Source organism: Apium graveolens, chromosome 8, assembly GCF_009905375.1.
Source record: "Apium graveolens cultivar Ventura chromosome 8, ASM990537v1, whole genome shotgun sequence".
Classification (NCBI taxonomy): domain Eukaryota; kingdom Viridiplantae; phylum Streptophyta; class Magnoliopsida; order Apiales; family Apiaceae; genus Apium; species Apium graveolens.
The window spans coordinates 251,550,840-251,568,844 of NC_133654.1; the positions used below are offsets into that span (position 1 = coordinate 251,550,840).

The 18,005-nt window shown below is 38.5% G+C and overlaps 3 protein-coding genes across 3 annotated transcripts; 2 read left to right on the plus strand and 1 right to left on the minus strand.

Moving 5' to 3' along the window:
- Positions 1-2,849: 2,849 nt before the first annotated feature.
- Positions 2,850-3,341, minus strand: LOC141680639 (uncharacterized). The gene has a single exon (XM_074486812.1). It carries the CDS (start codon positions 3,339-3,341, stop codon positions 2,850-2,852), a length of 492 nt encoding a protein of 163 aa, XP_074342913.1.
- A 10,927-nt stretch (positions 3,342-14,268) lies between these two features.
- On the plus strand, positions 14,269-15,672 carry LOC141680641 (uncharacterized). The gene is made up of 3 exons (XM_074486814.1): positions 14,269-14,862; positions 14,959-15,141; positions 15,310-15,672. Exons 1-3 carry the CDS (start codon positions 14,269-14,271, stop codon positions 15,670-15,672), a joined length of 1,140 nt encoding a protein of 379 aa, XP_074342915.1.
- A 75-nt stretch (positions 15,673-15,747) lies between these two features.
- Positions 15,748-16,539, plus strand: LOC141680643 (uncharacterized). Its single transcript, XM_074486815.1, has 3 exons — positions 15,748-15,888; positions 16,049-16,378; positions 16,441-16,539. Exons 1-3 carry the CDS (start codon positions 15,748-15,750, stop codon positions 16,537-16,539), a joined length of 570 nt encoding a protein of 189 aa, XP_074342916.1.
- The last annotated feature ends 1,466 nt before the right edge of the window (positions 16,540-18,005 follow it).

The following is an 18,005-nucleotide window of genomic DNA, read 5'->3' on the forward strand; positions in this document are numbered from 1 at the left end:
GTAATCCACGACGACTACGATGTATTGGCACTGATTTTTGGATTTTGGAAAGGGACCCACAATATCTATTCCCCATTGGAAAAAGGGGCATGGGATGAGAATCGAATTTAGCTCAGTCATGGGTCGACGGTTTACATTTCCATGAAACTGACATGCTTGACATTTTTTGACATAATCTTCACAATCCTTTCGAATTGTGGGCCAGAATAGACCTTGTCGGATAATTTTAAGGGCTAAGGTCTTCCCTCCTAGATGCTCACCACAGATTCCCGTATGTATTTCTACGATCGCTTGGAGGGCCTCTTCCGAGGATAAGCAACAGAGTAGAGGCTCAGAGAGGGCACGATGATATAACATCGAACCCACAACACAGTAATTCCTGGCTTTGAACATAAGAGTGCGGGCTTCCGTCTTATGCTCAGGCAACTTGTTGTCGATTATGTATTCAAGAAAAGGTTGGCGCTAATCGAGCCTAGCCTGGATTTGATTAACTGACACTTCATCGATGGAGGGGGTCTCCAAAACATCGACGTATGTTGGGCTGAGATTAGTAAGGAGATTGGAAGATGCCAGTTTGGCCAGAGAGTTGGCCCACTGGTTCTCCTCCCTGCCGACGTTTGACATTTTCCATGAAGAAAATTTATTAAGAAGTTCTTGTGTTCTTGTCAAATATCGGGCCATCCTTTCATTATGCGTCTTAAATTCACCACTTATCTGTTTGAAAACCAATTGAGAATCCCCAAATATGTCGATGACCTCTGCCTCGAGATCGGATGCGAGCTTTAGTCCGGCGATGAGTGCCTCGTACTCGGCCACGTTGTTTGTGGCGGAGAACCTGAACTTGAGAGCCTGTTGGATTTTGAATCGTTCTGGACTGATCAATATGACCCCTGCTCCTCCAGAGGTGGATGTTGAGGAGCCATCAATAAACAAAAGCCACGGGCGAGATTGGTCATCTTCTGGTTTATGTGCCTTGGATTTGAACTGGCATTCAGCGACGAAATCCCAGAGAACTTGGGCTTTGATCGCCGTTCGAGGTTTGTACTTGATGTAGAACTGGCTTAACTCTCCCAGGCTGCAAGCCTGCCTGTTATGTCGGGCTTGTGCAGGATTCTCTTCAGAGGTAGATTGGTGAGAACATGTATTTCTCTCGCTTGAAAATAATGACGAAGCTTACGGCTCGCGACAACAAGAGCGTATACAAGTTTCTCGACTTGTGGGTATCTTGTTTCTGCGTCTCGGAGTGAGTGGCTGATGTAATATACCGGGATATCTTTTCCCTCATCGACACGGACCAATACTGTCGCGACAGTTTCATCGGAGGCTGAGAGATATACTCGTAGAGGTTCGCCTGCCAAGGGCCGAGTTAAAACTGGAGGATTTGTCAAAAATATCTTTAATTCCGTAAAATTCTTTTCACAATCTTCATTCCATTCAAACTGTGATGATTTAGAAGCTTTCTTCATTGCAGAGAAAAAGGGGAGGCACCTCTTTAAGGATTGAGGGATGAACCTTCGAAGCGCGGCTATACACCCTTTGAGTTTTTGTAAGTCTTTGATGGATCTTGGTTTGCTCATTTCCAGAATAGCTTTTGTCTGAGCTGGGTCAGCCTCGATGCCTTTCTGGGTGACCAGGAACCCCAAGAATTTACCTGCTGTAAGGCCGAATGAACACTTTGCAGGGTTTAGTCGCATGTTGTTTGCCCTTGCGTTGGTGAACGTTTCTCGAAGGTCTATCACATGATCAGAAGCAACTTTTGACTTTGTAATCATGTCATCGACGTATATCAACATGTTTCTTCCTATCTGCGAGGAGAATATTTTATCCATCGTCTGCTGAAAAGTAGCGCCCGCATTGATTAATCCGAAAGACATTACTTTGTAACCAAAGACTCACCTGTGTGTGATGAAAGCGGTTTGTTGCCAGTCGTGGAAATCCATTTTAATTTGATTATACCCTGAAAAGGCGTCCATAAAGGACAAGAGTTCATTTCCCGCCGTAGCATCGATGAGTTGGTCGATATTGGGCAAAGGGTAAAAATCTTTGGGGCACGCCCTATTAACATCTGAGTAATCAATGTACATTCTCCACTTGCCATTGCTTTTCTTAACTAGGACCACGTTCGATATCCATGTGGGGAATTGCACAGGCTCGATGAAGCCGGCGTCGAGGAGTCTTTCGACCTCTTGGTCGATGGCGGCTCTTTTTTCGGCCGAGAATATGCGTTGTTTCTGTCGCACATGCCTAGTGTCCTTATTAATGTGCAGCGAGTGTCGAGCAACGGCCTCTGGAATACCGGGCATGTCCTTCGGGACCCAAACAAAAATGTCGGAGAATTCCCCGATAAGATTCATGATTTCTTTTTTGAGATCTGAGGAGAAATTCTTGCCAATTCTTGTTGTTTTATCGGAGTTTCCTTCAAATACTTCTATATCTTCTGTTTCCTCGAGAGGGGAGAATGAATTGCTTGTGGATGTGTCGATCAATTCTCTTGGATCGATGTCAAGTACTTGATTGACCTCTAACTCTTCATCTGTCCTTTTCCTTGGAGAAACAGTGGTTAGGTAACACTGCCTAGCCGTTGCTTGATCACCAACCATTTCTCCTACACCAAAGTCTGTGGGGAACTTTATTTTCAAATGGGAGATGGAAGTAATGGCCCGAAGGGCGGTGATCGTTGTTCGTCCCAGTATGGCGTTGAAACTCGAGGATGCACTAATCATATGAAACTTGACCATCTTCCAAATCTGACATGGGGGAGAACCAAAAAGCACCGGCATGTCGACTGTCCCAACTACATGTACTTCATTCCCTGTAAAACCATATAGAGGCGTTCGAGCATTCTCTAGTCATCGATCCCCGAGGTCCATTCGGGTGAAGGCATGATGGTATAGAACATCGACGGAGCTGCCGTTGTCGACCAACATCTTTTTTACCGTGTTGTTTCCCACCCGGGTTGTGATGACAAGGGCGTCCTGATGGTCTTTGATGAGACCAGGGCGATAGTCATCGTCTGAGAATGAAATGACAGGGGAAGGGTTTGCTCGGGTGCGTTTGGATGTCGGTGGGTTGACATTAAAAACCTCACGGGCATAGCTTTTTCGGGAATTATGAGAGAGTCCTCCAGCTGCCACACCACCAAAGATAACGTCAATTACCCGATCTTCTTCAACTCGTCTATGGCGTCGAGGAGAATTTTCCTGCTGTACATAATGCACTAGTTGTCCTCGGCGAATTTTCCCTTCGATGAGGTTGCTTAGTTGAAAGCATTGTTCAGTTGTGTGGCCTGTATCCTCATGGTAATCGCAGTATCTGGAGCTTGGAGGATGACCCGGTTTCATGGGTCTCGGCGGACGATAGTCCGGATCTGTCTTTAGGACCGCTATGATGGTCGTTTTCTCAGTGTTAAGCTTGGTAAATTCTTTTTCTGGTCGACTGCGGGGTTTCCAGTCTCTCTCTCTTCTGTCCCTTGGTTGATGCTCGACAGTATGACCAGGTGGTGAACGACGACGTTCTTGACGTCTGTCACGCGCGGGAGATCGCGGACTGTAGCTGCGTCGTCATTCATATCTGGAGGAGCGTTTGGGGGACTGTATGCAGCTTACTGCCTCTTGTAGCATCATGCGATGTTCTATAATTTGAAATGCTGCTTGTAAGGTTTTCGGTCTTTTCTCAAAGATCTCCTCTAAGAGTAAACCATGGCGAGATTTATCAATGCCTGCTGTCAGAAAATTGACTGCCATTTGCTCGATTAGATCTGGAATCTCTGCTATTTCTTCTCTGAATCGTGTTAAAAAACTTCGGAGACTCTCTCCTGAGCGTTGGTGCATTGTCATTAGGGAAGCTGTGACCTTTATTCCTTTGTAGTTACTGGAAAAACGAGCTTGAAACTTGCTTTTTAGAGTCGCCCATGAGTCGATCGACCGAGGGGGTAAGTTGCTGTACCATCGAAGGGAGGTACCCTGGAGGCAAGTAGAGAAGAATTGACATCAAACGACCTCTGAGTGGCCGAAGAAGGCCATACGTCCATCGAAGGTATTGAGGAATGCTAACGGGTCCGAGGATCCGTTGAAATGATCAAGGGCTAGAGTTTTCAATGTCCTGTCGATGCGTGCCTTCTCGAGCATCAACGATAGGGGGCTCTCAGAGACGGTTTCAAACCCCGCCTGGTTTCTCATCAAGGTACGCATCTGGGCGATTTCTTCCTGCATTTTAGAGAACTCCTCGTGAGAGATAGATTCTGTGGATTCTGTCTGATGCGAGACTTCGACTGATGACACTATCCTCTGTCGACGTTCGCGTGGTTGTGAATATGTCGACTCTGCCGATGGTTCATATTCGTACTCAGCATCGTCCTCATCATAAAATTCATCGTCTTGTTCTTCATTTTGAACTGTAGTTTGTTGGAGTTCTCGACGGAGACGGTGAATCTCGCGTTTTCGTTCAAGTTTAGCCTGCAGTCTCCGAGTTTCGTGTTCTAGAAGCTCGAGCTCTTCATCTGAATCAAGTGGGTCTTCTGGATTTTCTTGATTTTGGGATTTTAGCCTTTCTTTCCTTTCCAAATGTAGTCGTATGTCACTCGAGAGAACTTTCTTTCCATTAGATGTCTGTACTCTAAAACGCTGATCTGAAACAGTTTTTCTTTTTCTGTCCCTTTGAAGTGTGCCCTTCAGGCTCAACGATTGATCTTCAGGAGGCACTTCAGGTGGAGGAAACAAGCACTTCGGCTTTAAGGCCGGTTGTTTAGGTAGCTCACGATCGCCGTGGGTCGAGGGGTTGGCGGCAATTTCTGCCGTCAACTCCTTTACCTGAGTCGGTCCGGCGGTTCCCGGATCAAGCTCCTCTACGATCATCTTCTGGTTGGATCTTGTTAAAGCAAAGCTCCTTCTAGCGCCAAATGATGTTCCAATAATATTATTATATTATTATATTATTAGACTATAATTTTAGGAGATTGTCTCTTTGCTATAATTTGCCAACCCCTTCAAATGGGGTTGTTGCCTTGTATTTATACTAAGTCCCAAATGGGCTTTTTCCTTACAAAGTGGGCCTTCTTGGGCTTTACATTATGTTTTACAATTATTCTAACTATGATTCCTTTGGGCCGCCTTGTCTAGGTCCAACACATATATATCTAATCTGGGTGGATCTCTGAAGAAAAACAAGTGACTTACGACAATCACTTTCAGTATTGTATCTTATAATTTATTCATTGTTTTTAATTTTATGTATCATTTATTGTGTTAATTTAGTGTTTTTTTTGTTCTTGTAAGTGGTGTAATTTCATTGATGGCAACTTCTAGTAACGGTATTTTGGAGAGTAGAGGGAGAAATAGGGATTTCGTTGATTCTATCTTTATGGTAGGTTCTTTGAATGTAGACACTCTTACTGTGATGTTTTTGGAACTTGTAGATGTTGGGAACCACGGACTTAGGGTGTTACTACGTTTTACGATAAAGATTATGAAAAGAGTATTACCTTGTTAATGGTTGATTCCACGCTCTTCTATTGTATTCCCAAATTCCCTTGAGCGAAGTGTGGCCTCCGTCTTCTCAAGTTATCCTCTCTTCTTGCTCCTTGGTGGCTACAATATGTTTTCACACAATTCCAAGCAAGAAGAGAATAAGAATATATATAGGCTACAATAGGGACCATGGATAATTAGGTTGGGCCTTCTAATTACATCTTGAGCCTAGCCCAATGTAATTAAATATTAATTCAATCCACTAAAGAATTAATATTTGCACTACCTTTCCTAATACCGTAATTTAATTAATTCGGTTCCAATATTATTTGCTTATTAAATTCCCCATGTTTAAAATATCATATGTCCATTAATTAAATAAATTACTAATAATTTATTTAATTAATATCTTTTATCCTTGATCATCCACTCAACCTTTATTTATTTATGCCAGAATAAATTCCATCTGCAGGGTTTCACATAATTAAATCTTTTTGAGCTTTCAAGGGGACATCATTAACCCGAATATTATCAGGACATGGATTCCTTCAATAAATAATATCCACCATGTATATAATTCCATCACCTAAAATATAATGATATAATTCAAAAGAATTATTTCATATATAAATCAAAGCATGTAAATAATATACACGTGTCAATTACTATTTCCATATTAAGAACCTAAGCATTAATAATAACATAGAATCTTAGTTCTCCTTCTTAATCAGTATTAAGGGAACAATTCTAAATTTGATCCTGTTCAATATACACAAAGTATACTAGTATTATTTATTAGTCAATATAAACTAATCTAAATAATACTACAGCCATACCAGTGGATTGTCCAACACCACCTGTGCTGTGAATCTTATTATATTATATAACCGTATTTAACAATCTAATATTCTGTATCCCGTTTGATACTAGATTGTTCACAATATATAATATTAGACAACATGTGAACATTCAAATGATTCTCAAATAAATTGGCCAGAAATAAATGTACATACTTCAAATAAATATTTTCAGTATACACTAACAATCTCCCACTTATACTCAAAATATTCTATGTGTACATCAGTGTTTATTTAATCCACTATTATATAAAAATCTATGTGTCCATCCATCTGACTCCTATCGCTTCCACATGCTTGTCAAAAACCTTGGTTGGCAAGCTCTTTGTGAAAGGATCTGCTCGGTTGTCTTCTGATGATATGTGAGCCACAACTATATCCCCTCGCTTTACGATTCCTCGTATGAGATGATACTTACGTTCAATATGTTTAGCTGCTTTGTGGTCTCGCGGTTCCTTTGAATTTTCCACAGCACCAGTGTTATCACAATACACCGTCAAGCTCCTAGGCAAATTAGGTACCACATCTAAGTCCAAAAGGAAGTTCCTGAACCATACAGCCTCCTTGGCAGCCTCAGAGGCCGCCACGTACTCGGCCTCCATGGTGGAGTCTGCAATGCATTTATGCTTTACACTCCTCCATATAATGGCTCCACCTCCCAAAGTAAAAACATATCCCGAGGTTGATTTCCTCTTATCCCTATCTGATTGGAAATCTGAATCAGTATATCCCAAAGGAAATAGATCCGAGGCCTTGTAAATTAACATATACTCCTTAGTCCTTCTCAGGTACTTGAGTATAGTTTTTACTGCACTCCAATATTCCTGACCTGGGTTCGACTGATATCTACTAACCATGCCTACAGCAAAGCAGATGTCAGGCCTCGTACGTAACATAGCATACATTAAGCTTCCACATGCTGAAGCATAAGGAACTGCTTTCATGCTCTCTATATCCTTAGGTGTCGAAGGAAACTGCTTCTTAGATAGAGCAACTCCATGCTTAAAAGGTAGAAAACCTTTCTTGGAGTTCTGCATGTTAAAACGAGCTAATACTTCATCAATGTAGGGCTCTTGAGATAAAGCCAACATCCTTTTCTTGCGATCCCTTATAACTTTGATCCCAAGGATGTATGCCGCTTCACCTAAGTCCTTCATGTCAAATTGTTTGAACAACCATGCCTTTACTAATGACAACATCTCAACATTGTTTCCAATGAGTAAAATATCATCTACATATAGTACTAGAAAAACCACTGCATTACCTTCACTTCTCTTATACACGCACGATTCGCTTGGACTTTGATCAAATCCATATGACTGGACTGCTTGATCAAAACGAATATTCCAGTCTCTAGAAGCTTGTTTAAGTCCATAAATAGACCTCTTAAGCTTACATACCAGATGCTCTTGGCCTTCCTTAATGAATCCTTTTGGTTGCTGCATATAGATGGTTTCTTCAAGACTTCCATTAAGAAAAGCTGTCTTGACATCCATTTGCCAAATCTCATAATCGAGATGAGCTGCTATAGATAAAAGAATACGGATTGACTTAAGCATGACTACCGGTGAAAAGGTTTCCTCATAATCGATACCTTCTTTCTGAGTATACCCTTTCGCAACAAGTCTTGCTTTCCAGGCTTTCACCTTTTTATCTAATCCCCTCTTTTTCTTGTAGATCCACTTACATCCAATAGGTTTTATACCTTTGGGTGGTTCCACGAGCTCCCAGACCTGATTAGAATACATTGATTCTATCTCAGATTCCATCGCCTTTTGCCAAAGATCTGCATCTTTGTCTTGTACTACCTCTTCGTATGTACGGGGATCATCATCATGTTCACCAGAGACCAAGTCTGAAGACTCACCCAAAAACATGAATCTATCAGGCTGTTGAACAACCCTCCCACTACGACGAGGCACTGGTGCGGTATTAGTGACAGGTTGTACATTATGTTATGGTTGTTCTACTTGTACTACAGCTTCATGGGTATTATTTGTCCCTCCCACTAGTTCCTCTAAAATGACACTACTCATGGGTTTGTGATTCATTATATATTCCTCCTCTAAGAATCTTGCATTGGTGCTAACAATGACATCCCGATTCTTCGGACTATAAAATAAATATCCTTTCGTTCCCATGGGGTAGCCTACAAACAACCTTACTTCTGTACGAGATTCTAACTTAGTCGCGTTCTTGTTCAGCACATGTGCTGGACAACCCCATATTCGAATATGTCTTAGACTCGGTTTATCCCTGGTCCACAATTCTAAGGGGGTTTTAGGAACCGACTTAGAAGGTACTAAGTTCAGAAGATAAGCTGCTGTCTCTAAGGCATGTCCCCAAAACGACTTGGGTAAATCCGAATAACTCATCATCGATCTAACACTCTCTAAAAGAGTCCGGTTCCTTCTCTCTGCTACACCATTCTGCTGGGGTGTGCCTGGTGCAGTTAACTGGGATTCTATCCCATTTTCTGATAAATATTCCTTAAATTCTCCAAGCAAGTATTCGCCACCACGATCTGATCGTAGTGACTTGATACTTTTATTAAGTCGCTTCTCCGTTTTAGCTTTGTACTCTTTGAACTTATCAAAGCACTCAGACTTACGGTGCAACAAATAAACGTACCCATATCTAGAATAATCATCAATGAAAGTGACGAAATATTCATAACCACCTCTTTCTTGGATATTCATGGGTCCACATAAATCAGAGTGAACCAATTCTAACAGTTGTTTGGCTCTATTCCCTTTTGCCTTGAAAGGCCTATTAGTCATTTTACCTTCCAAGTAGGATTCACAAACTAGAAATGGCTCCACTGCCAATGAGCTTAAAGGCCCATCTACTACCAGTCTTTGAATCCTCCTCAAGTTAATATGACCTAATCTCAAGTGCCAAATATATGTTTGGTTCAAGCTAGAAGGTTCCTTTCTTTTAGTAGAGTTAGAAGATGTGTTGTTCAATTCCCTAAATTGCAGTTGCAGTGCAGGTTGACTAGGATTAGTTATATACAAATTGTCTTGCAATGTACCAGAACATATAATTCGTTTATTCATCATAATAGAAACATTACGATCCAAACAAACATTATAACCATCCAAAGCAAGTTTACAAACCAAAATTAAATTCCTTCTAAAAGAAGGTACATAAAGACAATTGTTCAAAACCAAAATCCTATCAGAACCAAAAGATAAATGAATAACTCCTACTGCAACTACTGCTACTTTTGTAGCATCTCCCATGAACACGTATATCTCACCATCTCTAAGCATTCTGGATAGTTGGAACCCCTGCATAGAATTACAAACATGATCAGTGGCTCCTATATCTATACACCAAGTGCTCGTAGATATAGCCGCTATAAATGTTTCTGTAACTAGAGAAAGAGACATACCAGTATTGTTTGTCTTCTTAGGAAGAGGACAATCCTGTTTCCAGTGACCTGACTATTTGCATCTGAAGCACTTTCCCTTAGGCTTTTTCACACCACCCTGAACTCCCACTGCCTTCACAGCTTTCTGTGTCTGAGCCTTTTTCTTCTTCTTAATACCTTTCGGCTTAGAGGAAGAACCTTTCTCAGCCACATTCACTTGAACACTCTGCCGAAATAATCCTTCAGCTGCCTGAAGTTCTGTCAGCAGTTTCGCGAGACTATACTGCCTCTTGTTCATGTTGTAATTCAAGCGGAACTGCTCAAAACTCTTGGACAAGCTCATAAGGATAATGTCAATCTGGGTTTCCCCGTCAAGTTCAGCACCAAGGATATCTATCTCATTCAGATGCGACATCATCTTGAGAACATGATCCCTTACAGGTGTGCCTTCATCCATCTGAGTGTTCATTAAAGCCTTCATGGCTACTTGCCTAGCAACCCTATTCTGATCTCCAAAAAGTTCCTTGAGATTAAAGAGCATATCCGAAGCAGTGGCCATAGACTGATGCTGATGCTGCAAAACACCCGACATTGCTGCCAGAATGTAACATCGCGACATCTCATCAGACTTAATCCACCGTTTATAATACTCTTTCTCATCTTCAGGAGCATCAGCAGCAGGCTGTTCAGGCTTGGGTTCATAAGTGCAAAACTTGTACTCCTCAGCAGTCAACACAATGTCCAAATTTCGTTTCCATTCAATATAGTTAGGTCCGGTAAGTTTGTTATCCTTAAATATGGTGAATAGTGGATTAAAGCCCATTTTATCCTGAGAATCATGCATAAAAACATCACATAAATAAGGGTGCATTAATTATTAAGATCTAAATTATTAAAATTTAGTGCACTAACATCTAAACACCATAAGCTTCTGGTACGCCACGATGTGTGACATGTATACCACCTAATTTTGTTTAAATGTTACTTCGGTCCTATTACTAAACAATATGCCACGTTGGGGTGGACTATATTATTTTTCATAGCTAAGTGTATACCATCATCAAATCTTAAATTATTTGAAATCTATGGAACTTGGTACGCCACGATGGGTGGCGTGTATACCTTCCAATATTCGTAATTTTTCCTTGAATAGAATACTTCAATTCAATATTCATCAATGGTTTGATTTCCAGGTAGTGGAGGAGTCACATCGGTCTCGCTTAAAACCCACAGCCTTACAAGTTCGATGAACCCGTTTTTGACAAAATCACCCCAAATCAGAAAAAAAGAAAATCCGTATTTATTCCTTTCAAAATTTATTAATTTAAGAAGTTTGTTCTAGTAATTTCTATAACATTCTAGACACCACAAATTACATGCCACGATGGGTGACGTATATATAATTTATATTCGTCTTTATGTTAAATTACCTACAACCAATAATGGAAACCATGGGATTTAATTTCATATTAATTCCCTCTCCCACTTAGATTTTTTTTTATTAAAATTGAGGAATTTTAAAATTAAATGAGGCCCTATGTTGTTATAATTATGTCTAATCATGCATTCAAAATACACACATAATTTTAGCAACATATAACATTTAATTAAAGCAATAAATAAATTTTATGTCCATGTCGTCCTAATTAAGTTAAACATGCAATTTTAAAAGAATTACACACATAATTAATGACACACATAATCAATAAATTAAAGCAATAATTAAAATTTAATGGAAAAAATTAAAATAAATTTTCCACTATTATGGCCTTTGAAAAAAAAATCCAACTCTAAAAAAAAAATCTGCCCCAAGCGCGCCCCGACGCCCCCAGCAGCCCCAGCAGCCCCAGCAGTCCCAGCTGCTGCAGCAGCCCCAGCAGCCCCAGCAGTCCCAGCTGCCGCAGCGGCCGCAGCGCGCGCGCACCTGTTGCTTTTCTGTGAGTTTTGTTTTGATTTTGTTCGATCCAAACATCAACAGCAGCCCCTTGTAATCGCACAGCGGAACAAAAAACTAACGGAATTGATTTTCGATCGCACATAACTATTACAAAATACCCGGAACAATTATAAAAAAAATAGATCTAATACAAAACTAATTTTGTAAAATCTATTCTAACACGATCAACCCTCGTGTAAATTACAACCACGATTAAACCACGTGGAAACCAAAACAAAAATTAACCACGATTAAACCACGTGGGATCCAAACACATAATTAAAATATACATGGCCATAATAGTGGATTAACAACCTGCATCAAAACCAATACAAGCAAAATACTATATACACGCATATATAATTACGACATGGGCATTATATCATAAAACGTAGAACCCATTACCAGGCTCTGATACCAATTGTTGGGAACCACAGACTTAGGGTGTTACTACATTTTACGATAAAGATTACGAAAAGAGGATTACCTTGTTAATGGTTGATTCCACGCTCTTCTATTGTATTCCCAAATTCCCTTGAGCGAAGTGTGACCTCCGTCTTCTCAAGTTATCCTCTCTTCTTGCTCCTTGGTGGCTACAATATGTTTTCACACAATTCCAAGCAAGAAGAGAATAAGAATATATATAGGCTACAATAGGGACCATGGATAATTAGGTTGGGCCTTCTAATTACATCTTGAGCCTAGCCCAATGTAATTAAATATTAATTCAATCCACTAAAGAATTAATATTTGCACTACCTTTCCTAATACCGTAATTTAATTAATTCGGTTCCAATATTATTTGCTTATTAAATTCCCCATATTTAAAATATCATATGTCCATTAATTAAATAAATTACTAATAATTTATTTAATTAATATCTTTTAACCTTGATCATCCACTCAACCTTTATTTAATTATGCCAGAATAAATTCCACCTGCAGGGTTTCACATAATTAAATCTTTTTGAGCTTTCAAGGGGACATCATTAACCCGAATATTATCAGGACATGGATTCCTTCAATAAATAATATCCACCATGTATATAATTCCATCACCCAAAATATAATGATATAATTCAAAAGAATTATTTCATATATAAATCAAAGCATGTAAATAATATACACGTGTCAATTACTATTTCCGGATTAAGAACCTAAGCATTAATAATAACATAGAATCTTAGTTATCCTTCTTAATCAGTATTAAGGGAACAATTCTAAATTTGATCATGTTCAATATACACAAAGTATACTAGTATTATTTATTAGTCAATATAAACTAATCTAAATAATACTACAACCATACCAGTGGATTGTCCAACACCACCTGTGCTGTGAACCTTATTATATTATATAACCGTATTTAACAATCTAATATTATGTATCCCATTTGATACTACATTGTTCACAATATATAATATTAGACAACATGTAAACATTCAAATGATTCTCAAATAAACTGGCCAGAAATAAATGTACATACTTCAAATAAATATTTTCAGTATACACTAACAGTAGATGGGTTAAAGAAAAACATGTTGATGCAATTTGTGTGCAAGAGACTAAGTGGAAGGGTGCTAAGACAAAGGAAGCCAATGGATTTAAATTATGGTATTAAGGTGTTGTAACCGATATGAATGGTGTTGGTATTATGTTATGTATACAACTGAGGAATAATGGAGTGGAGGTGATTCGATTTAATGAGAATTTCTATTGTACTAATTTACCAGTTACATGAGAATTTCTGAACATTTTCCATAACTTTTTATAACTATAAATCTTCTTGAACATCTGATCTCTTGTGTTTGCACTTCTCTTATTTCTTCTCACCATTATTTATCCTTTACTTCACGTTCCTTCCATCAATCTTTATTCATCAACTTCTCTCTCTTTTTTTATTAATTTTTTAACCCATATTTTCTATTTATTAAATTACAACTCATTTGCCCTTGTATGAATGATGTGTGTACATTCTTATATAGATGGATCAGGATTTAGGAATTTGTGTTCTGGATGTATCAGATTTTTAGCAGCAAAGGTGACAACTGAAATGATAACTATAGAAGCATGATGCAATAATGAGTTTGTAATAGTGAGCGGTTTTCATAGTGGAAGAAGAAACAGGGGTGGTGATGGTCGGAAGAAAACAAGAAAGTTATTAGGAATAAGATAGATAGTAGTTTCTTTCGATTGGTTTTCTTCTCTAACACATATTGCTGCTTTAGTTAAAGTTGGTTTTGGTTTTTGGAACTGCTTTATCTCATTGCCTGCAACAGAAAGTGCTCAATCCCTTAGATTGCTGGCGGTGTCTATTTGAAGAAAAGGGATACTAAACATGGATGTATAGTAAGAGCGCGATTCCAGTAACGGGTTATCTTCTTCCCATATAAATAATGCCATAGGCGAGGTTTGTCTCATACTAATTTTTTAAATTATGTCATCAAATTTTATTTTCACTTAAAATCTTTACACTTTTTTATATATTTTGCACATACACACACAAGCCGGGGGTCTTTCGGGAAACAGCCACTTCATTCTTTGAATGAGGGGAAGGCTGCGTATATCTTACCCTCCCCAGACCCTGCGAAAGCGGGATATACTGGGTATGTTTGGTTTGGTTTGGTTTGGTTGATGATAATTAAACTAGTTGTGGATGTTGTGGTTGTTAATATTATTAATGCCTACGCTCCATATGCTGGTTTGGGAGATGAAGAGAAAAAACTCTTCAGGGATTGTTTAGATGATTTAGTTAGTACACCTAGTGATGAAATTTTATATATTGGGGGTGATTTTAATGGCCATATTGGAGAGGATTCTGATGGATATATTGGTACTCATGGGGGTTTTGGATATGGTATAAGGAATGAAGGTGGGTGTACTCTTTTAGAATTTGTATTAGCTCATGAATTAGTGATAGTTAATTCTTGTTTCAAAAAGAGGGATGCTCGTTTAATTACTTTTAAGAGTGGAGGTTGTAGCACACAAATAGATTATTTTCTTACGAGAAGACGCAATAATAATTACAAAGATTGTAAAGTTATTCCGGATGAGATGTGTGCCACAGAATATCGTTTGTTGGTAATGGATATTTATATGAGGAGAAAGATAATAGTAAATATTCAGGAGGCAGCGCCGCGTATTTTATGGACAAATCTGAAGGGTGAAAGAGTACGGATTTTCAAGGAACGAATTGGTTTGGAACAAAGAAGCTATGTTGGGGATGATGTAAACCAAATATGAAATTATTTGGCTTCTTTAATTAGGGGTGTGGCTAAAGATATGTTAGGAATCACCTCGAGGAAAATTCATGATCAAAAATAGGCTTGGTGGTGGAATGAGGATGTGCAAGAGCGAGTAAAAGTTAAAGACGCACACTTTAAGGAGCTTATATGCTGCAATGAACAAGAGGAATTAGATATAAATAAAATTCTCTATAAGGAAGCAAAACGTCTAGCAAAAAGGGCTGTGGTGGAGGCGAAGGATAAGGCTTATGAAGAAATATATGTAGGTCTATCTATAAATGAGGGAGAAAATGGAATTTATAAAGTATCAAAGGCTCAAGAAAGGAGACAACGAGATTTGGGATTTGTCAGATTTATTAAGGATGAGGATGCACGCGTGTTAGTTAAAGATGATGATATTAAATGTTGATGGTATCACTATTTCAAATAGTTATTTAACGAGTCTCGTGTAAGTGAAGAGGAGGTTGAGTGGGAAACAGTTCGTCAATCGCATTGTGATTCTAATATACAACCTATAAATGGTGAAGAAATTGAGTGGGCATTAAGGAAGATGGGTAAAGCTAAAGCCACGGGTCCAGACAAAATACCTATAGAGGTATGGTGGTGTTTAGATAAGGAGGGTGAGCGGTGGTTGGCTCAACTCTTTAATCTTATTTTTCGGATTGGTAAGATACCACATGAATGGAAGCTTACTATGGTTATTCCAATTTACAAGAATAAGGGTGATGCTCAAAATTGTAGTAATTTTCGTGGTATTAAACTTTTAAGTCATACTATGAAATTATGGGAGTGAGTGATTGAAATTAGGCTTATAAGAAAGGTTACACTGTCATAAAATCAATTTGGTTTCATGCCTGGAAGGTCGACAATGGAGGCGATTCATCTTCTTAGGCGTTTAATGGAGAAATATAGGGAACGTCGGAGGGACTTGCACATGGTGTTTATAGATTTGGAAAAAGCTTATGATAGTGTTCCTCGCAGCGTAATTTGGACAAGTTGGAGAGTAAAGGTGTGTCGTGGATATAGGTGAGGGCGATTCAAGAAATGTATTCTCAAGTAATGACTTGTGTCAGGACTCCTATCGGTGATACTCAATATTTTCCAGAGAATCATCATTAAGTCCATTTTTATTCGCAATAGTTATAGATGTACTCACTAGAGGAATCTAGGATGTTGTACCGTGGTGTATGCTTTTTGCGGAAGACATAGTTATTATTAGTGAGAAAAAGTCGGAGATTAATGAGAAGTTAGAACAATGGAGAGTTACATTGGAGACTTCGGACTTGCGTGTTAATCATTCAAAAACTGAGTACATGTGTTGTAATTTTAGTAACAAACTAGATGAAGAGGGGGTTGATGTTAGAATTGGAGAGCATTTATTAGTTCCGAAAGAAAGTTTCAAGTATTTGGGATCTATGAATCATAAAGATGGTAAGATAGATGCCGATGTTACTCATCGTATCCAATTTGGATGGTTAAAGTGGAGGGCTACTTCAGGAGTACTGTGTGATAAAAAGATTCCTGTAAAATTAAAAGAAAGATTTTATCGAATGGCGATTAGACCAACTTTGTTGTATGGGGAGGAATGTTGGGCGGTAACGAAGGCCCAAGAACAACGCCTAGAGGTAGCGGAAATGAGGATGTTGCGTTGGATTTGTGACTGCACCTTGTTAGATAGATTGTCGATGGGTTTTTTCAGAAGGAAATTACGAGTTTTGTTAGGTAATGAATACAACACAGGGGGGGTAAATGTGTTTTTGGATATTTTTAAGCTTTTTAAACTATTTTGGATATGGTGAACAAAGCAGTTTAACTTGTAGAGATATAGTGTTTAAACAGAATTACTAAACATGCACATAAACACAATATCTTCAAAACTCACTTAATTTTATATTAAAATCAAGTATGTCTTGCTAAATTTTTTTGGGTTCTTTGTTAATAAAGAACTCGGCTTCTATCTTGAGAGAGTTACAAGAAATTCTAGATCTATTTGTTCCCTTTAAAAACAAAGGACCAATGTTTACTTTATAGATCAGTAAACACAGGTTTTACACAGCATGCAATAGCATGTACTAAACCCTACTTTAAGTTATCTAAAGCTTTCCATTTCTGGATTAATATATCTTTGCAAAATCCTGCATGTCTGTGACTTTCTTTTGTCAGTTAATCTTGGCCTTTGATCTTGTACTCTTCAAGCTGCTTTTGTAGACTTTTCAAATCAGTGATTGATTTGTTTGTTGAGTGACAATCTTAGATCTTTAACTGGTCTGCATTCTGTACTTGAGGTTTAAATCGAGATCTCCAGTTTTTTATATAGAGAACTTGACATCTCAATAAGTATAATGGCTTATCGAGATCTCTTATTTCTCTATAGTTATTTTGACTTATCGAAGTCTCTGAGTTCTCTATAAGAGAATTTGGCTTGTCGAGATCTCTGAATTTCTGCATGTAGAAAAGACTTATCGATATCTCTGAAATCTCTATAGGCATATTGTCTTGTCGATATCTGTGAGATCTCTAATGAGAGTTTGACTTATCGATATCTCCAATCTTCACATCTTCAATTTGACTTGTCGATATCTCTGTATTCTCTATTGCAAAAATGACTTGTCGATAACTCCAATCTTCATATCTTCATTTGGCTTGTCAATATCTTTGATACTTCTCTATAAGCTATTTTTGACTTGTCGATAAGTCATTCGAGTAAGTCATTCTGGAGTTCTCGAATGACTTCTCTATATGACTTGATCCATGACTTGTAGATTTCTTGACTTATAATGTTTTTTTCTTAAAACATATTTATTCAACTCCAAGCTTCTTCACACTGTCTCTGAGGCATGATCTTCATGATCTTCTTCCAGAGTTTATTCTTAGGCTTGAGACTGTTTATAGAAAAATACTCCAGTCTAATCTATTGACACTTTTACAGACTCAAGTAATACAATATAAAATGCAAACTCAGATTATCATACAACTTACTTAGGGCTGTCAATTTGACTTAGTCTTGTTATATTACAGGCATGTCTTGTACAACAATCTTCCCCAATTTGTGAGAAGATTGCTTATCACAAATTATTTCCTGGTAACAAGACTAACCCCAACTACAATGAACAATAAAACATTACA